The 21,902-nt window shown below is 39.2% G+C and overlaps 1 protein-coding gene across 3 annotated transcripts in view; it reads left to right on the top strand.

Moving 5' to 3' along the window:
• Positions 1-21,256, top strand: part of ppargc1a (peroxisome proliferator-activated receptor gamma, coactivator 1 alpha) — a 33,909-nt gene extending 12,653 nt beyond the window's left edge. Inside the window, exons 3-13 of one of the 3 annotated variants that reach the window (XM_083540840.1) lie at positions 4,520-4,711; positions 5,568-5,690; positions 6,320-7,508; positions 8,335-8,380; positions 8,556-8,629; positions 10,922-11,957; positions 12,553-12,645; positions 13,102-13,222; positions 14,929-15,050; positions 16,043-16,194; positions 18,064-21,256. In XM_083540840.1, coding sequence (XP_083396966.1) covers positions 4,520-4,711; positions 5,568-5,690; positions 6,320-7,508; positions 8,335-8,380; positions 8,556-8,629; positions 10,922-11,957; positions 12,553-12,645; positions 13,102-13,222; positions 14,929-15,050; positions 16,043-16,194; positions 18,064-18,167 — 3,252 coding nt within the window. In that variant the 3' untranslated portion in view covers positions 18,168-21,256. Of the gene's footprint in view, positions 1-4,516; positions 4,712-5,567; positions 5,691-6,319; positions 7,509-8,334; positions 8,381-8,555; positions 8,630-10,921; positions 11,958-12,552; positions 12,646-13,101; positions 13,223-14,928; positions 15,051-16,042; positions 16,195-18,063 lie in introns of all 3 variants that reach the window. The other 2 variants (XM_083540839.1, XM_083540841.1) reach the window with 2 other exon arrangements.
• The last annotated feature ends 646 nt before the right edge of the window (positions 21,257-21,902 follow it).

The raw sequence follows: 21,902 nt of genomic DNA, 5'->3' as shown, positions 1-21,902 counted from the left end.
TTTCTGTTTAAAAGCTTTATATACATTAAACTGTAATAAACCTAATCAAGTTGTTTGATGTCAGCAAGCTTTTACTTATAATTATACCAGTTCCCTTCAGTATTTGTGTAGATAGTGTAGGTCAGGTTTCTGTACTTCAGTGCATTTCTTTATATTAAGAATGGTGGTGCTGTCAGGGGGTGATCTTTAATTGTAAATGCAAAAGTTGTGCTTTTCAAAATCCAGAAATATTTCAGGCAACATTTGTATAGACAGAAAACAGCATAAAGCTCCATTGGATACTTTCAATCCCTCTAAAAGATGCAGCAGTGCCCTTATCACATCTACAAAAACTGCTGCTATTTGTTTTCTTTCCCTGAATCAATTAAAGTGCCCTTTTTCAACAAAAGCCTTTCTTTTGCTCCATGTCAGGGATTCTGTGGCAAAGTAAAAAATAAATAAATAAAAGTGGCAATATGTCTGAATTTCCAAACACTTTATTAAAATGCTGCATAGGTTTTATTTGCCCTGTGTGTGTACTTTTTTAATTTCGTTGGTTTATTTGCTCTTTTCACTCTCTCTCTCTCTCTCTCTCTCTCTCTCTCTCTCTCTCTCTCTCTCTCTCTCTCTCTCTCTCTCTCTCTTCTATTTCTATGTTGTTCCTCTCTCCTTCTTTTCCATGTGTTTGGAACCAAGGACATAAGGTTAGTATATGTGCATATGAATAAATCTCTCAACTCTTCATGTCATAGGAGATCACTAGTTGTCATTAGAGAAGGTGAGCAGAATACTGCGGCTGCCCCTAATGGCTTAAGTACTGTGTCTTACACACGCATATATATATATATATATATATATATATATATATATATATATATATATATATATATATATATATATATATATATATATATATATATATACACACACACACACTAACCCAGACACGCATACACAAACACGTGAAATTCATATGTTTTCCTCTACCTGTTAGTGTTTATAGTATTACATGGTTCAGTTGTGCCACTCATATTAACAGTGAGTGAGAAGAGCAGGTAAATCGACATCTCTGGCTGTTTGTCTTTTTAGTTGTACTGCTTAAAAGTGCTATTGACACTAATGGAGTGGTCCAATAAACAGTTGGCCTGCTCGTCAATATGTTTGACTGGTGAGAATTACTCCACAGCTCACTGCCTGGGCCTATATTCACTTTTAAGTTCATTCAAATGAGAAATCTGCACCATGCTGATTTTGGTCAATGTGTCCTTTTTTTCAGGGGTGAAAAGAGAATCACATTAGGGCTCGTATCCAGCAAAAGGAATGAAGGGCTTGGGCTGTTAATGCTGTGAGCGTTATGAAAAGTTAATCCATGAGATAGCCTGTCGTGATCATTGCCTCTGGAGCTTGCATGCATCAGTGGCCGGCTTGCAGGATCATTTGCAGGGGAAATGAGGTCTGAAATAGTGCGAGTGATTCCACTGGCCGAATCCTATTTTTGCCGTTGACAGATGAATGCTATGCCATTTCTGTTGTATGTGCTGTGACATTATCTGCTAGATGCATCAAAATGTGACAAAAATGAACAGGGCCTGCTCTTTATTCGAGATCTAGATTGCGTTCCACTTGCAGTTATTCTTTGTTTTTTGTACATTTTTGGTTTAGTCTGAGATGCCTCTTTTTATATCAGATTTTCTTCTCTCCTAATCTGTCCCGGTCTCCCACGCATGCGGCGCTTAAGTGACGGTGCTATGACCAAGCAGGAGGCAGGCTAATAAAACAGAATTAAATTATTTGTTTATCAGATGTGATGTACTTTCTGAAACACTGCGGCTCAATCCCCTTCACACACAAATATTTCTGCTTGTGATTAGCTGGCGTGTCAAGTTAGTTAACCTCATGTGCTTTTGATGTGTGTGTGTGTGTGTGTGTGTGTGTGTGTGTGTGTGTGTGTGTGTGTGTGTGTGTGTGTGTGTGTGTGTGAGAGAGAGAGAAAGCCAGAGATAGTCTGTTAGAGATAAGACGTATCTCTTGTGAAAACCTATAATCATTCAGAGCCTTTTATAAAGCCACAGCAAAAGGGTTTCGGTTGTAAAGCTCTTGAGTAATATCACCAAAGTTTTATTACCTTTCCAATCCACCATGTGTGTGGCTGTAGACATGCATAATACAATCGGGAGCAGGGCTTACCATGACAGCTTACTTAAATTTTCTGTGTTTTCATGGGGTGCAGGAGCTTATTTAGGAGAGCAAAAAAAAAAAAAACATTGCCTATTATCAGTGGCATGAATTGTATCTTGGCACACAACAATGGCTCGGGTGGAACTCAATAAAAGAGTTAAAGCAAGGACGATTTCAAAGACAGCCTGTCCGATAACAAAAGGGCTCACCTGATAATGAACGTCTCATAAGCGCTGCCTCGCCTCCGAGGCAAAGGCGCAGGGAGGAAGTGGAGATAGAGGCGAAAGCGCCTGCTGCTTGCCAGCATCTTTTATGGCTAATTGAAGTGTTTGGAGTAAAAGTGCCAATGCCTTTAGAATTGAAGCAGGTTAATATATTGTGATCCTACAGTTAGCCCGGACTCGCAAAGATCCTTTTAATTCAGTCAAGGTTATTAAAAAGGAAAGGAAAAGCAATGTTTTCTTCGATTTTTTTTTTTCATTCCTCTCACCCGGATTTACGACATCCTCACTGGGAGATGGATTGAAGTATATATATAGTTACTCTGAGCAATTCTGTAGTCAAGATCTCCTTTTAATTTAGCCTGTCATTTAAAACTCTCCAAACGAAAGGTGTTTGAAACCAGAGGTAGTGATGAACAACGAGAAATAGAATGACCGTTCAGCTTTTGCAACTTTATGGCATGATTCAACAGTTTTGCGCTGTTCGGTTTTTGATTACACCGTGTCCCCTGCTGTGACTTCTTAGACACAATATTACCTGCAAAGGATACTTTTGATCCAGCTGTGTCGCGATGCTATTTATGACGGATATTTTTTAGAAGTCCTGATAGTACACCTCTGTCAGCATTAAATTATGATCTCCCTTTTCTGTCTGTAAACACAGACACGTTTCATGTTACTCTCAGGCCTCAGAGTGCTGGGATTTGTCATATCTGAAGGAGAATAGGCCAAAGTATGGCCTAGATTTCCCAGATCAAGTTCTTAACATGAGAACATCTCTTTTATTAGCTTGACTGGATCACCATTTGAAAACTTTGAACCAAACCTAAACTAGAAACTAAGCAATATTTTATATAACCCTGAAGGTTTTATGATAGAATTAATATGCTCTGATCTATTTTTTTTTTTAACTCTGGCTTTTTTTTAAATGAAATGCTGAATAATGGCATTGGAAAAAAGCATGTTTGCAAACAAAAATTTTCCTCAAAGCAGTTTTATCTCCAGACCTTTGAGGATCCATTGTATGTTTAATTATCTGCTAAATTTGTCATCGTTTTGTGAATTGAATAAGGATAAGGCCAGAGTGGTGCTATCTTCTCAGTAAAGCTGCACTTTGTATCGAAGACGTGCCTGTCAGTGGTTCACCAAATTCTACTGCTATCAACTCCTGGGCTCATCAAAATAGGAGGAGACAAGTAAAATGCCCTCTGTTTTGATTTCTCAGAAGCTCTTCCCATGAGGATGGTGTCACGCTTGTCCTGTAATCTATTCAGCTATGAATAAAAAGAGAATCAAATAGGGTGATGGTTGCACACTGGATAGCCGCTGTTGGCGAGCAATGGTAATCCCATGGTGTACATAAAAAGATTTGTTCTTGTTGGGATGCATGCACTGTGACCTGTGGCAGTTGGGGTGTTTATCTTCCATGGTAGTTAAGTCCCATGGGTTTTTGCAGGTGGAACTTTCAGTGCCTGTCACAACTCCTCCTCCTCCCCTGGTGCAATCTCCTTTAGTGATTGCCCATCCCATGTTACCATGACCACTACCCGAGGAAATTGCCTCAGCAGCACAGATTTGACGTAAATGGGCATTTTCATTTAGGAGTTTTTGGCAGCGGTCGTCCATATTGTCACTTAGCTAGCATTGCTTAAAAATATCACATTCATTTAGCATTAGTGGATTATCTCAAATTCGATGGCTTGTTTAGCTCGAGTAGGCTCCCTACTGTGGAGACAGGGTTAAAGACTAATGCAACTTCACGTTTCTTTACAATATTTCCCCTCCCTCTCCTTTTCTTTCCCTGGGTAGTTGCTGTGTGTCAGCCCAGTTAATAGGTTTCTTTTGGGAGATTTTATTTTGGTCCAGTAAGCTGCATGCTTAATGTATGACTGACAGCACTGACTCATGTGGATAAGGCAATTTGTAGTTGAAAGAAATTTCGGTGCACACTTTTCCATATAACACTGTAGCAATAAAAAAGGCCTCTCCATATTATACTAACAACAGCAGAGTAGCGCCCCTCCCTTTTGTGGTCATGCGAGCACAAAAGCGAGGCAGAAATCGACTTTTCCAAACTAAACTGTTCTATTTTCTCTCTCTGTTCTTTTTCTTGCCCCTTTCCTTTGCCACTTTCTAAGAAGATAGATGAAGAAAATGAGGCCAACTTGCTGGCAGTGCTCACAGAAACCCTGGACAGTATCCCTGTGGACGAGGACGGATTGCCTTCGTTTGAAGCCCTGGCAGATGGGGACGTGACCAACGCCAGCGATCAGAGCTGTCCCTCCACCCCCGATGGCTCGCCACGCACCCCTGAGCCAGAGGAGCCCTCCTTGGTAAGGCTTCCTCTTTCCCTATGCTTCTGCTTGCTTCATAATCCCCTCCTACAACAAACCATGTCCATCCATCTCATTCTTTCTGCCTTTCGTTTGGCATACTCTGTCTTTCTCTCACTCCCCCCTGCCTGGCCTTTACATACACCAGATAAGGAGATGCTGCAGGACTGTGACCAAAAACGGATAGGAGCTCCGCAGGCAGCCCCTCTGGCAGGCTGTACTCCACGGCTGTGTTCAGAACTAAGCCATGCAGCACAAAAGAAATAGCAAATTAAAGTGGATCTGTGTTCCTGTTGTTAATCGCATTTTGTATATGATTTTAGAAAGCCTGCCATTATAGGCTGTGACACCATACTAAAGGTCATGTAAAGAGGAAAACTTTTGTTTGTATTACAAAAGATTTCCAAAAGTTAAAGAAATAAACTAAAAGACGTTTAATGGAGATATTTTGTGATACTGGGAATGTTCCAGTTAGCATACTTTGGGCTACCAGGCCTAAGCTTGCAACATTTTCGTAGCTTATTTTTAATTGGCCATATGTTTCAGTATCTCTCATGGTTGCTCACTACCATTGTCCACCACGGCAAATCTGTATTTAACAGATACTAAGGACAGACACGTAGTTTCACTTACTAAGGTACTAGGGTACATTAGAATATTATGATGCATTGTATTATGACCAAACAAAAAATAATTGTATCTGATGATCGACAAATATATTAGGAAAAAATATCTCAATGCCTTTCTTTATGCATCTTACATGATTTTCATCAAGGGGTACATCCGATTATTTTTCAAACCTTATTATTTTTGGTAATGCCTATTTCTTAACTGTTTCTTTGCTTTTTTTTTGCAGCTAAAGAAACTCCTTTTGGCTCCACCTAACTCTCAGCTCAGCTATAATCAATACCCAGGCACTAAGGCGCAGAACCATGCAGCCAACAACCACAGGATACGACCAACACCTGCTGTTAACAAGGTATCTGTATGCAACATTTGTTATCAAAGTCCTGTTCTTATAAGTCTACTAGTGTTCCTATTTCCACATTATTCTCACCTCCTCTTCCTAGGTCCTATTTTGTTCACTCATTTTACTCTTAATCTATGCAAATGAACAGACTTGGGCAATATATTTTGAAAAAACTGAATGGGAGTAAATCTTTTTCACAATTTCAAACATGTTGGAATATACAATCTTTAAATTTTGACATATCATCTTTAGGTTAGTGCTTTATATTAAAACAAAATACTTCATGTGTAAATTATTGTATTATTGACCTTTGCTTGTTTTATCTCAGTCATCTGCATACATTACATGCTGCCCTCCCACATACATTCACACAGCTCACTTTGAGGGAGTTAATTTTCTTTAATGACTCTTCTGTTTCTGGAGCACATGGTGGACTCTCAGAGGACACTGTGCTGTTTTTTTGCTTCTACCACCAGCATGCACAACTCACAGGAGCTATTCCGAGACCTCGTAATTAAGATGATGGGCAATATACGCTCATGTTGCTGTGTGCAGAGTCATCAATGCACTGACTCCCGATTTCTTTTTCTTCCCCTCATGCTTTCTGTTTGCATCTCTCTCTTACTTGTATTCTTTAGACAGACAACCCCTGGAACAGCAAACAAAGAGGGGTCTGCCCCCAGCCAAACCGGCTGGTGAGACGCCCGTGCACTGAATTGCTCAAGTACCTCACTGCCAGCGATGATGCCTTCCAGACTAGAGCCAGTGAAGCCAAGAGTACCTGGTCAGGCTGTGACAAGGACAGGGGTGGGCCTGGTCCTGCTTCCTGCTCGTCGTCTTCCTCTCCATCTTCTTCATCCACTTCCTCCTTCTCCTCCTTGTCCTCCTGTTCCTCCTCTACCGCCTCAAAGAAGAAGCCCACCTCTGCCTCCCTGTCAACACAACAGCAGCAGCAGCAGCAGCAGCTGGCAGTGCAGGCCCAGAGAGGTGAGAGCCAGGCAGCTGGGGCGTATTGTGTGGCTGGTGAGGGGGCAGGGCAGTGGCAGCGGTGTACACATGGGGAGCAGTCCACCCCTGTTGTGCCATCCTGTGGAAGTGGCTGTAGCCACGCCTGCTCCAGTGAAGAGGGGAGGCCACTGCAGGGTGCGGACACAGGCAGCCTGGCTGCCGCCCGCTTCATTAGGTACATGCACTCTTACTCTCTCCCGCCTAGAGAGATGGGTCGCGCAGGCAGCTGTGGCCATTGTCTTGAGGCGGGCGGCTGGACTGGGGCCAGCCGTGCTGACAGACACATGACAATAACTATTAGGAAGAGGAGGCAAGAGCAAGAGCATCCTATGCTCAGCCAGCTGCTGACCTCCAAACCCAGACCAGCCCGTTATCGGGCCCACCTGCAAATGCCCAATGTGTCCCAGACAGACAAGAAAGATCCACCCAAAATACATCCTAGAGACAAAGGGTGGGATGGGCATAAAGTGAAAGATAGTCAGGAACATCAGGTCATAAACCCAAATCCAGACTTTCAGGAACCTAGACAATCTAATTCATTAGATCTTGAGCTTTCAACTCTGGTTGACTTGGACCTAGAAAGATTGTTATTAAAATTTGAGCATGATATAGAAGAGTCTAAAATTAAAGTGGGGCAAAATGGGGTGGATGTTCATGATGATGTCCTAGGCAGTCCCCTGTCATTTTCAGGGGACTTGCCAAGTCCACTTTTCCAAGACTCTTTAGTTCCAGAGCACACCCCTTCCACCATACAAGAGCAGAACCCACACAGACAGGCAGACTGCAGGCACCCCGATGACCAGGTTCCATCACCGTTAGGTAATCATTGCTGCATCCCTGCCCTCTGTCTCTCTTCTGCCTTTCCTCCTCTAACTGCTTCCCTGTTTGACTACAGACTAACCCTGATGCTAACAAACTAGTTTTTCCCTGAAATACAAAATATGCAGCCAGTTGCATAATTCATTCCAAAGGGCATTTTTGTAAATAGGTTAAAGGCAAAAGAAGTGTGATGATTTAGCATTGAACAAGAACAGTATGCTCAATTTCTGTGGAGTCTTGGGCAAACATGGCTGCTTTGACATAGTTATCTAATTGAGAGACATTCCCCTAGCTGCAGTCGAAGACAGTCGCAGCCTCAGGCAACTGCACATGCTTTCTCGACTCTTCTTTCTTCTCCTGCTTTGGTTTAAAATGCATGCCAAATCTTACTCCATAGTTGGGTTTCCAGCAATGGCATTTGTAATATATGTGTGCTATTTATTTTCCTTTTTTCTCATTTACTTTAATTTATTTACGTTTTGCTTTCTGTCATTCTGTGTTGTGGGCAATTTTTCACATGGTTTGGATATGTGGACACATGCCATCATTTCATCTTGCCTCAAAAAAAAAAAAACAAAAAAAAAACGAACAGTCAAAACAAATAATTAACAAAACTATCAAAGGATGGGGTCAAGTTAGAAATTAGCTTTTTAAAAAAATTTGACGGCTGAATTATAAATCTAGCTGCTTCGTATTGGGTTGGGAAAGCCACATCATCACTGTTAATGATCAAAATCGAAATCTTATTTGTAGATGTGGACCTGATATCTTTTAGGCGCAATGTGACCTAGTTAATTAATTACCCATGCTCCTTTGTGTTCTACAGCCAAACCAACCACCTTGCCACTTCCTTTGACCCCAGAGTCTCCAAAGTAAGTGAGAGTTTTTCCACCATTCTTATAGACAAAATCTGAACTAAAACACCAAACAAAAAAAAGGCAATTCTCAATGAGGCAAAACGATTTCATTTTCATCTTTAAGATCACACAATCATTTAAAAGGCATCTGTCACTGGCATTATATCAGTTCCTTATTTTTGTGTTGCAGTGACCACAGGGGATCTCCATTTGAGAACAAGACCATTGAACGCACACTGAGTGTGGAGATCTCTGGAACCCCAGGTAGGCAAAGGACATTTTCCCCATAATATCTTACAGCATCCTATGGCAATTAATAGACAGTCGCTCATGCTTATATGCATATATTCATCCCATATATTGTTGCAGTCTGGTAAATACATTAGAGACACTGCCACAATGTTCAGTATTGTGTCTGGTATTTATGGGATAAATGGGGTTAATGGATAGGGATTTTAGTATTCCTACTGGCATAATTTCTGTCCATTATTTATTTATTAATAAAGAGTGTTGGTGGGAGCTATAAGCGAAAAAGTAATTAAAGCCAAATTAAGTGAATGTCAGTTGAGGCTAAAACACAAGGCTTCAGCAGTTCTCTTCCTTTTCTCTCTCTTTTTTCTTCTCAGTGTAAATCATGCAGGTAATTATTCCAGTAGCCCCCATGCAGAGATTAATCATTGCTGGTCAATAAAAACAAAATGGCTGCCCTTTTCTTCTCCCAGTGTGTCAGAATGAATGGGCCATTTGATATTCATTTACCATGTACTACTGAGTAATGGCCGCTCAGTAATTTGCAGAGATTTGACCTACCCAGTGAAATTCAAGGTAACACGTTTGTGTTTGGTAGTTGACACAGACTGAGAGGACCTGGATGGATTTTCAGTAGGGTTTTGGGGAATTTATAGTTGTTATAGGTATAGTCCAACATCTCTGTATTTCATCTTGTAGAGAATCCAACTCTGGTCTTTTTCACATTATACAATTAAGCATACCAAGTTTATAGGTTACACTTTGGTTTCGTAAAATTAGGTTTAGAAGTCACCAGGAGCTGCTGAGATTTGTCTTGGTTTATTTATGGGTGCACATGGGTGTTTTTCTTAGCCTAAAGTGAACTCCAAATCCATTTATCACCAAATAGATATATACTACGTACATTCTCACACTCAACTTCATCTTGTGCAACCCAGATATGTGATTAGATATTAGATAAATGCAGTCATCAAGGCAAGAACTTCAATCCACTTAAAGATTAGTTCTGTCCTGTTGCACATTCCTAAGCCCTACTTTGAGCTCTCCGTGCTGAGATAATGTGAAGAATAATTGCTACATCAGCTGGATAATATTTAATATGTTCTAAGCATGTCTTGCAGAGTTTTTTTAGTCAAACTAAATCTCATTCTAGCCAGCAAAATATTGACTACATGACATTCTGTAGCAGTGACTCTTCCAGCGTTTTAGGTAAACACCTGCAGAGTATGTCGAGTGTGGGTGTTTTAATACTGCTCCCTAATCCCCCCCTCTTTAATAGATTTGCTGTGGGCTGCTGGTGCCGTAATTATAGTAGCTATGGCACCCAAAACAGTCAGTATGTTGCTCCTTGCATGGCTTTTTTAGACTACTGTAAGGACCAGCTATGTAAGTTTTAAGTAATAATTTGTTTAAATGTGTGTACATGTTGCACGCAAGTAGAAACATGTTACATCTATTGCAGACTGAGTAGGATACGTTTATTTTTAACTTATTTCGAAGGCAGTAAAGAATTATTATTATTATTATTATTATTATTATTATTATTATTATTATTATTCTTTTGTCCTGATTGTGTTTTTCCGCATGCATGAAAAGATCTTTAGGGATGAAAAGCGTGTCTGTTTTCAAGTTTTCAAGTTGTAGTCTCAAATTTGCCTCAACAAATCCATCAAGCCATCCCATGAAAATAAGATTTTAAAGTAGTGTCAAATACAGAAGACTGAACAAATATCAAACACATATTCAGATCATTTTCAGACAGGAAAGTTGTAGAGTTGAGTTAAGAGGGAGTGCAGAGAAGGTTCGGTTGTTTGTGCAAGTGCATTAACAATGTCATAAAATGGCACATCTCGGGATTTCTCATATAACTGCCATCTGGTGCCACATAAATCTGTTGGGACTGCCATGGGGGGGTGAGGTAGCAGATCCAAGGAGAATGATAATACATTCCCCAGGAGCCACTACTCTATGATTCCAGATTCAAAGCCATGCAGTTCATATAGATATGAGAGTGAGACATCATCATCCAAGTTACTTGAGAATGTGGATATTTTAAGATTATTCTCAGTGAACTTGCATAATAAATTTCTATTAAATAGAAACCTTTCATTTACACATTGCTCTTTTTTGCAGTATGCACAATATGAACCATTTATCCAAAATCAGAAGTGTTTTGTGCACATTTGATGGGTCATCTATGGTTTAATTTGTAGGTCAATATTTCATTAAAATAAGTGATGTGAAACTGTACTACACCATATGCCTGTCTTATAAAATTAAATCCTTCATTTCTTTTCTTGTGCACAGGTCTGACACCACCTACCACACCTCCTCATAAAGCCAGTCAAGAGAACCTTTTCAAAGTATCACTCAAAACCAAGCTGTCTTTAGCTTCTTCAGCCCTGACGAGCAAGAAGGCCAAGCTGAGCAATGGAAGCCCTAGCTCTCTTCCAGTCAGTAGCTCCAGCAGGAAGGCCCAGGAGAAGTCTGAGCTTTATGCCCAGCTGAGCAAGGCATCCTCTGCCCTGCCTCTGGGAAACTTAGAAGAGTGCCGGGGCAAGCGGCCTACGCCCCGTGTGTTTGGCGATCATGATTATTGCCAGGCCTCAAGCACAAAACGAGATAACGGCACATCAGCTGCCACAATCACCGGGCCTGTCGAGGGCCGGCATGTAGAACCTAAAGACTCAACCATGCCAGCCTTTTCTTATCTCACATCCTCTTTGTCTTCCACCAGTCCCTTATCTTCCTCTCTGGCAAGGCAGCTGCAGGATCTTTGCCCATTGGTTCAGGAGGCTTGTCCAGACAAGGAAGCTCAGGGGAAGAACCACAGTCCTGCACTGGGTGCCAAAACTTCTAAAGAGTGCATCGCTGCTGGCAGGAAGCTGCTGAGAGACCAGGAGATACGGGAAGAGCTCAATAAGCACTTTGGTAACCCCCAGCAAGCCTTTTTTAGTGAGACTGAGCAGAGTGAGTTCCAGCCACTAGATGAAAGTGACTCTGGGGATGAGAACTTTTACTTTTTTGAGGCCTACATGGACACAGGCCTGCCTGATTTTAAGGACCTAGAAGTGGGCCGTGAGCGTCTTCTTTGCTCTTGGGAAGGGACTCCACTGGAGATGCTCTTTGAAGGTTCGCCACCCTGTTCCCCATCAAGTAGCTTGCCTTCCCAGAGTTCTGTCTCACCACCCTCAACTCTGCTCTCTCCACGGCACTTCTACCACTCTGAGTCTGGATCACGCTCTAGATCCCGCTCCAGGTCTTCCTCTCGCAACAGATACAGATCTCTCTCCAGGTCTCCTTATTCCCGTTCCCAGTCCCCAGAAAACTACTCCCCCTCTTGGTAAGCACCAGCTAGGATTATCAAAATCCCTAAAGTGGCATAGCATAGCATAGTACAAAGAATCGTAAGTGCATTTTGGGAAAACCTCTTGTCTATGATTTCATGGGGTGAGCTTGAGTCTCAGTATGATCAGTTATTCAGGTACATTGTTTTAGTACACACATCCTATAACCTTATTGAATTCATTTTTAGATATTAAATAATCAATATATTGCAATGCTTGCATAAAATGACAAATGTATATTTTATTTTATTTGTATTTTTTTTAAGAAAAGGCTTCCATGAGGTTCTTATTTGCAAATATATATATATATATATATATATATATATAAAATGGTACAATGACACAGGACTATCTATTGAGCTGTCACATTTTCACAAGCATTAGTAATATGCCCATTTATGGTTGATGAAATGTGTCCTTAAATCCAGGACCACTTCTGCAATGAATTTGATTGAACTATTATAATCAATGACATGAAAGCAATTTTCAGTTCATGGCAGTATATTTTAAAAGCAATTTTTGATGAATTACCCTATGAGAACTAAGCTATTGCTTTTGCATTTGTAATGTTTCTTGCTTGTCTGATTGCAGGTCATATCATTCTGTTGATAAGAGCACTTTCAAATCCAGGACTATCAAAAGTCCTCAGTCGGACTCTCGCTCTGGTCTTGGTCAGAGGCCCAGGTAAATCTCTCTCTCTCTCTCTCTCTCTCTCTCTCTCTCTCTCTCTCTCTCTCTCTCTCTCTCTCTCTCTTGAATATTGTAATTTTTTTTGTTGCTAAGGGAGGCAGCCATTTGCGGATCAAAAAGTTCCACTTTTTTGACACAAAGCTCAAACTAAGCAGAAAGTAATGGCATGTGAAGTTGTGCTGACAGAAGCAGCTGCTCGATTTTTGACATGTTCCCTCAAGAGTCCGTCCTATGAGAGCTGTAACCTTTCGCAATGTGAGAAGACATCTTATTAATGCATTTGTTTGTCTTCTTCTCTCAGGAAAAAAAAATGGATCTTAGTCCTTTCTGATCTAGCTATATCCTGACACCACTCAAGGGATCTAATGCTATAACATATAAGTGCATGATTGCATTTGTGAAAGAAAATCATGTTGTTGTTTTTTTTTTTTTCTTCCTTTTTTAATGCAGGTATGACAGCTATGAAGAATACCAGCATGAACAGCTGAAGAGAGAGGAGTACCAGCGGGACTATGAGAAACGTGAGGTAGAGAGGGCTGAACAGAGGGAGAAACAACGAAAGAGAGCAATAGTAAGTGATCTTGACATTTTATTAGTGTAATTTATTAGTAGTAGTAGTAGTAATAGTAGTAGTAGTTGTTGTTTTAGTAGCAGTAGTAACTGTAGAATTAACTAACCTTCAATCCTCTTCTAGTTTTTCTCATTCACGCATTGCTGTTTCTCCCTCCCTGCTTTGCCTACAGTCTGCTCCGAGCTCCATCTCCCTGCTGTCTCCCAGTAAGGGAGTTCATGCAAAGCTAGAATTCTGAATCATACAGACTACATGCATTTCCACTTTATCCCTGAGTTGTGTATTTTTTTTAATCTTTGCAAAGTCTCTGAATGGTGTCAGATGCTATTAATCTCACCACAGGCTAAATGTTATGAACTAGGCTCTTGTGTGTGTGTGTGTGTGTGTGTGTGTGTGTGTGTGTGTGTGTGTGTGTGTGTGTGTGTGTGTGTGTGTGTGTGTGTGTGTGTGTGTGTTAAATATAACCTTCTTAAACGCAATAATTTCTGTTTGAACAATTTGTTAGATTTCTATCTTAGTTCGGCCCTTCACTGACAAATTCACACATCATGTGAGGCACATGTGGTATAGTCTCACCGTTTGCCTTTTCTCCTGTTTTAGTGGCAGAAAGGCAATTATGGGGAGCGTAAACCGAGCTGTCAGGAAAGATTTGGGGAAGGGGGAGCAAGGGATGTGAGAGATTTATACGAATCATCAGCCTCAAGGTGTCATCTTTAAAACCGTGCTGCATTTATCAGCTGTCAGCAACTAAACCACCAATTCAGCAAACACGTTTGTCTGATACACTAATGTGCTGGTGTGGAGGAGGGGCTGGAAATGGAAAGCGGAAACAAATCTGGTTCATTTGTAACATCTTTGTCTAATTCAAAGTACAGTACAATAAAGTGCTAATGTCTACTATTGTATATAGTAATGTCTACTATGGTCATTAACATGTGCATGTCTATGAATATGACATGAAAATAAAGGTGGTTTTACTTACACACACACACACACACACACACACACACACACACACACACACACACACACACAGAATTATACACGTACATGTTTTAGTTATTATTTTCATGCATTGTTTCATTTAAATTGTGCATAAAACAGAAGTTAAAAAAAAAAATTGTTAAAGTATACTTCTGTTTTTTTTTTTCCTGCAACAATTTCTGTTATATTTTACTGTAACCATGTTATAATGAAAAAAACAGAATTATGGTATGAAGCAAAGAAGATGTTTGCTGTTTTTTTGTGGGTTGTTTTGCCATGATGGAGACCAGATTTAACAATGAAGTTCTGAAGCAGCATCTGGATTAAATGAACCAGTCATCATTATTCGCTAAACGATTCACAGCAACACTGTACATTCAGACTGATAGTCTATAATCTTCTAATGATGCATCTCTGGTCAATTCTTAGCTGGCGTGAACTGGAACATTCTACATGAGTGGGCCGTTGAGGGCTCCAATGAACTCGCACATCAGATAAGAAACAGGATTTAGCAGGAGTGCATACACACCCAAGATGAAAGCGCAAGGAAAAAGCAATGTCTTTCAGTGTCTCTATCTCTCTCTCCCTATACTGTTCTTAGCTTTCCCACAGTGTTTAATGATAATTGCCCTCATGGAGTGAAAGTTAAGGGCAGAAAGAGAAAAAAGACTGAATCGCAATACTTCTTTAATCCCTGTCTCTGTCTTGTCTTTAATGACCAGGAGGAGAGGCGGGTTTTGTACGTTGGCCGTCTCCGGGCTGACAGCACACGCTCCGAACTCAAACGGCGCTTTGAAGTTTTCGGCGAGATCGAGGAGTGTGCCATCAACTTGAGACATAATGGGTAAGAGTTTCAGCAAGTGTGTGTGTGTGTGTGTGTGTGTGTGTGTGTGTGTGTGTGTGTGTGTGTGTGTGTGTGTGTGTGTGTGTGTGTGTGTGTGTGTTCACACCGGAGTCAGGAAATGATGATATAATATTGATATCATATTATATTGTCAATATACACTTTCCTGTGAAGTCAAACCTATATAATACAAAATATGGACAATAGTATTGAGACATCTGTCTTTTTCAGCCATACATGATTCTTCCCAAAATTGTTACCCCAAAGTTGGAGGTACAAAATTGTATAGGATGTGTTTCCTTCACTTAAACTAGGAGATCCAAAACTGTTCTGATATGACCAAAGATATAGTTTACATGGTTTGGAGTAGAAGAGAAGATTTTGTTATAGAGCTCTGACCTCAACCCTCATGAACACAACATTTGGGATGAATAGGAACGCTGATTGCGCCCCAGGCCTCCTCACTCCAAAATAGTAGCTGACTTTACTAACACACTTGGTTAAATTAGCTCTAATGTCCACACCCACACTACACTAAAAAATCAAGTGGAAAATCTTCCCAGGAGGAAGATTATAACAACAAATGGGGACCAAATGTGTAATAGGATGCTCAGAAAGCACATCAAATCATATGGTGAGCTGTCCACAAATTTGTTTCCATGTAGTGTTCAGCATTTTAGTGCACACTGTTTGTCAGGTGACACAAGGAGTCAATTAAGTCTATTTTAGTCTACAAAAAAATATTTTAATTATGTATTTGTTCCCACTGGCAGTTGAATTAGAGGAAAAGCATAAATCCCACAGCTGAATTGAAAAATGAGTTATATGAGACAAAAATAGACTGGCTTGAATAGAAATAGGGCATTGCTCCTTGGACATCAAAAACCAGAAGGAAAAAATTGAACAATGTCTCAACTGTATTGATCACATTTCTGTCCTATCTGATATCTTCAGTGTACTTCATGCTTCATTTTTTTCTGTTCCCGCTCCAGGGACAATTTTGGCTTTATCACCTACCGCTACACTTGTGATGCCTTCGCTGCCCTTGAGAATGGACACACCTTGCGCAGGCCAAACGAGCCTCAGTTCGAGCTTTGCTTTGGTGGACAAAAGCAGTTCTGCAAATCCAATTACACAGACTTGGGTAAGTATGTCTGCTTGGCTTCAGCCATCCATTAGTACCTGAACTCACAATTGGCAAAGTGCTGCTTTTTGCTGCACAAAAGAAAAGCTGGGAAACAAACAACTTGAATGATGTCTTCACATTAGAGTTGTTGTTTTTTTTGTTTTTTTTTGCTGCTATATCCACTGAAATGAATATATGGAACTCAGCAGGCACTCTCATTTTGAACCAGGGACTGAACCGTATCCTTTCACAATTGCAGTGTTTTGAAGATTTTCAATGGTGCAAAGTTACCACCAGTATAGTGATGGGGTGCAATAAGGTATTCAGCATAGTAGAAAATCAGCATAGTAGCGGTTCAGTGGCTTTAAAGCTCCCTGTGGTATTTTGATGCCGTACATGGAGCATGTATATTTCATGTGCTGGCTCCTCGTGCAGTTCAGAAAAGAAGGGGTGTAAAAATGGAGGGAAAATTGAGGAAGGCAAGGTCAAGTCCAATCAGCTCACTTTCCCAGTGGATGTCTGTCTTGTGCCAGCTGTTGGGATGTTCAACTGAGGCAAGATCAGGTTGACATTAAGTTACATGCAGGGGGGGAGGGAGAAAGAGAGAAGAGACGAGAGAGAGTGTGTGTGTGTGTGTGTGTGTGTGTGTGTGTGTGTGTGTGTGTGTGTGTGTGTGTGTGTGTGTGTGTGTGTGTGTGTGTGCGCGCATGTGAGAGAGAGATTGAATAGATTCATTCCTATCTCGTTATATTGGGTTCATTTTTTCCATTTTCTATTCCTATCTAGTCTTTTATTCTACCTTTTATATAATGGAAGCTTCTCTTGTCTACCTCCTGCCCCACATTCCTTCCTGTTTCTTACTTGTGTCATGCTTTTAGAAACCTTAACATTGTTAGGGCCCTAGTTTTCATGTGGTTTGGGTGGTGGTCTAGTGGCAGCTTTTATAGTTAGTCGATTCTCCACTTCTCATTTGTTTTGCACAAAATGTGAGTTCAGAGACGCATCGATGGTGGAGGATGCGTTTGGGAGGCATTTGTCTCTGTGTCACTGATGGCTATACAGGTCAATGGAAGCGAACAAGTGCACTTACCTTCAAATAATGGGAACATTGAAGTGTTTTTCAAAGGCTAAGAGTAAGGCCAAAGGAATTTAGATGGTGGCTGTAATGCATCTTGTAGAAAAGAGGTGGGTTTTGGTCGCTGTATTTATATTTGAGCACACAGATGTGAGACCTTGATTTGGTCACTAAGGCTCTTTTACTTACAATAGAAGTCATGCATGCAGACATGCAGGAAAATCTGGGCTAACGTGAATAATATAACGCATAAAAGAGACCTCCTTTCGCCCTTTTTTTAACAAATTGTCCATTAATTTTTAATCGAAAACAGGGGCATTTGACAATTCACAACTGTTTCCATGCTTGCCATGGTCATTCCCAATTCTCTCTCACCCCAACCATGCTGCTGTCTGTTTAGTGTAATTGTGAAGCTGCCTGCAATAAATATTGTAACAGCTACAAATAATAATATCCGCTTTCTATTTCTTCCCCTAATTGGCTTTGATATTATTTCTATTTTCAGCTTGATTAGATTTTTTTTGTCAGTTTAATTACTTTTAAATGCTGGTTAAACATGCAAGCTACAGATAAGGAAAAGGTTTGTAAGATTACATCGCATCCCTGAGGGGAAACAAAAAAGTCAAATACAAGTCATGTGCGTTGAATAGGTGGCATTTCCATCCCAAACAAATCTAAAATTGGTATTAAATTGTCGGGCTTAACAAGATTTGAATAACTCGTTTGTAAAATTCGACGAAAGGTGGCGAGGCCGGTTCACGTTTCTTGCCGTCGACATCTGATCCTGTCAATATCTCTCCCGCTTCTTTCAGACTCTCATTCTGAAGACTTTGATCTGACTTCAACTAAAAGCAAATATGACTCGATGGATTTCGACAGCTTGTTGCGCGAGGCCCAGTGTAGCCTGAGGAGGTAACGAGCTCCACCACATCTGCTGGCTGCAAGCAAGGCGAGGGATTTGTGATACCTCACTGCTGTATTGCTCCTCTGAATATGAGACTACTACAAGTTTTACACTCAATATAGAGAGAAGAAATATTATGTGTATATGTGTATATATATATATATATATATATATATATATATATATATATATATATATATATATATATATATATATATATATATATATATATATATGTGTGTGTGTGTGTGTATATATAGAAGGAACATATATGTATATCTAAAAGCAAAGTTTACATGGACATAGCTGCTGCAAAGACTTTACCTTTGGGGATTAGCCAATAAACCTTTAGAGGAGTGCACAGATATGTGCCTGTGCTGTGCTGCTGTATGAGACAGTGCTCTCCATGGGATTGTTTTCTTCATGCACTGCTCCAATCTCAGCGCTTTGAGGGGTGAAAACATGCAGCCTTTTCAGTTGTTTTTTATTCGATTGATTTTTACCTGTTCTGACTTTTCCTTTTTTTTGTTCTTTTTTTTATTTTTTTTTTATTCTACCTGGTATTTGGACGTAGCGTTACACTATTGTTAAGTGCATATGGGATTAATATGTTCTTCAAGGTAATATTGTCTACATTTTGTTCAGGGGGGGAGAAAATGCTATAAACAGATATTTACAGATATTAAATCGAATATTTTTATTTTGTGTACATATCAAGGCAAAGTTCTTTATTTGTTACAGCTATGCACTGTAAAACGCAGCCTTTATAAGACGGAGTTTTTTCCTAATCGAGAATGTCAATCTGTAGTCATTACAGTGACACATAACCAACATGGTGGTTATGTGGAGTGATATGATTGTAAAAAAAAAAAAAAAGAAAAAGAAAAATATAAAAATAATTGTCTATGGAGATAGGGTGCTCTTCAGGGGGAGCATGTGAACAGATTTTTTTTAAAGACTTTTGTTTTAAAATGTCATTGATCATGTATAGTTTTATCTTTAAGCTTCCTCAGTGTTTTCCTTACACAACCCATGTATGATACGTTTGAATATTTTTTATGTCCATAACTGTACAAGCGTGAGTTGTTTTTTTTTTTCTGTCTCAAGGAAACACTGTCTTTTTAATTGTTACTTTTCTGCACACTAATAATTTTTATTATTACTCTTTTTTTTTTATAATTCACTATTACTAATATATGATGGTACTTCTTCAAAGGAAAATTCATGTATCATGTTCATAAGGAAGAAATGTATTTATTTCAGTATTTTGATCAAAATATTTATGGTTGACATCTACTATGATGCGCCTTACAAATTTTTGCTATTTATATTGTTATTTGACTTATTTAACATTCATATATTGAACGATGCACAAGTTCTACACAGACATCAGTTTCTCAGCCTTTTTAGAGACAGTTATGATCACCAAAAAGATTTTTCTCTACACTTTGCAGAAATTTTTCCTTCTTATTTTGTCATTTTCTTTTTCTAAAGCACATAAAGCAATAAAAACTAATTTTGCAGGTATGTCATCACACCACAGTAAATCTGTCTCATTGCTCCTCATACACTTGGTTATGTGAATGCCAAAATAAAGTTTACAGTTTTCTTTCCAGAATTAAAAAAAACTTTACTTGATGTAAAAAAACAAAAAAACAAATCTATAACATTAATCTTCACGTTATTCGCAGTAATAATTATAAACAGATGAATAGTAATAATAAAGGTCGAAATGCGTATTAAAAATATTTAAGAAAAAAAAGCAATAAATAATTTTTCACAGTTACCTTTTAGCTGAAGCTGTTGTATAGTTTGACCTGACCCAGTACCCAGACTCTGTCCTTTAAATAAGGAACTCATCGTATTCATCACACTACACCTGAGAATCATACCATCTGTACAGGGAAAACTCAAAGAAATGTGAAGGAAATTGTATATATATATATATATATATATATATATATATATATATATATATATATATATATATATATATATATATTACTACTGACAGGCAGGCAACACTTCCAAATACCACATGCTTGCTTCTGGCTGAGTGTGTGATGGAGATTATGGCTTTGCTTTGAACATTGTAAATGAGAAAAAGCCTTTTTCTACTAGTCTTTTTAAAAACCTAAAATAATATCAAAGAACTGAATTTAAACTGTGGGAGTCTGTCTGCATATCACACTACCTTCCCTCTGACACTAAAGGTTACCTTGCGGTCTCTAGTTCAATTAATATCTCATTTCTTTTCAAAAGAGCCCTGACGTCTTTGTATTATTGCAGTATCAACAGATCACATGTGACACCTTTTGCAAAATATGACTGCATAGATGAGAGTACAAAAAGAGGTAATAATCACAAGGGATGAAAGAAAATGGTTAAAAAAATTATAAATTACGGAGATAAAGAGAGAAATGAAAACCCTTTCTTGTCCTGTCTAGTAAGTTCTTTCTATACAGAGCTTGGGTAATGGAGTCATGTCTCATTTGATATGTGGCTTTAATCATTGTGATATTTGGATGAAAAAATAAAAATTAAACAAAAATAATGCTTTGTAAATCGCTAAAGTAGCAATATATTGCGATCCCCAGTGGGTTTTTTTTTTTTCTTTGACTGTGTGGCTTTTTACCAATGTGAACTACTGAGGGATTTCCCACTGCTGTACAAATCTGTTTATTGCTGATCATTTCGATTTTGGAAGGACAGGATATGTTTGTGCATTTGTGTGTGTGTGTGTGTGTGTGTGTGTGTGTGTGTGTGTGTGTGTGTGTGTGTGTGTGTGTGTGTGTGTGTGTGTGTGTGTGTGTGTGTGAATGCAAGTGTATGTGTGATTATATTGATTATGTTCTTGGGGTAGGGGTTGGAGTTGGGGGTGGATGTGGGGCTGGGATTGAGGTGTGGTAGGGGGTAGAGGGAAAGGGTGTTTGGTTGTTACCTTTCTTTTTTTCCCCTACCCATGTTGCCTTCTGCTGAGTCCTTACCAATGCCTTTTGTGATTTTACCTATTGTACAATTTTCTTGTGAACATTCTTTTTTTAATGTGCAATTCTCATCCGTCTCACCATGCCAATAAAGGGAAATGTGTTTCAAAGAAATGCACTGGATACCCCTAACTTGTTCCATTCATTTCTTCCATTTTCTTGTTTCTTTTGTCAGCTTGTTTGATGGAAAAATTAACAAACAAACAAAAAACTTAAAATTGATTGAGCAATCAAGCTAGAATATAAATAAATAAATAAATAAATAAATCATTTAAATACAAGCATGTTTATTTTTTGCATTAAAGCTATTCATTGTATAAAGCAGAAGCAGCAATATGTAAATTATTGAATTTATTTTTTCATGTTATCTACACACTGATTCGCTTGCAGTGGCATTTATATTTGGCTTATGTTCATGTTTATGTTCAAACTCCGCAAGAATATGGGACATAAATACTGATAATCCAGCAGCATCTGTTTTCTAACATACATAAATTGTTCTGTCAGGCCCTCATATATAAATGAAAACAAAAAGTAAAAAATACACCAATTTCTTTATAAAGATCTGCACAGTTTAAGCAGCATGTCAGGTTGAAATGTAATCTGTCTACCGTTCTATTATTCAACCTGTAAGCAAATCTCAGTGTCAGTGAACGACCCTTTTTTCCTCTTAAAAATATGGCAGGAGTAGGCATTAAATTTTAAAAGCAAAAGAATCCAATTGTATTTTTTTTTTTTATTAACGCTACAGTTGAGCCCC

This window comes from Silurus aristotelis (genome assembly GCF_946808225.1).
Source record: "Silurus aristotelis genome assembly, chromosome: 5".
Lineage (NCBI taxonomy): Eukaryota > Metazoa > Chordata > Actinopteri > Siluriformes > Siluridae > Silurus > Silurus aristotelis.
Note: the sequence above shows the minus strand (reverse complement) of the source record. Positions and strands in the feature narration are given on the sequence as shown.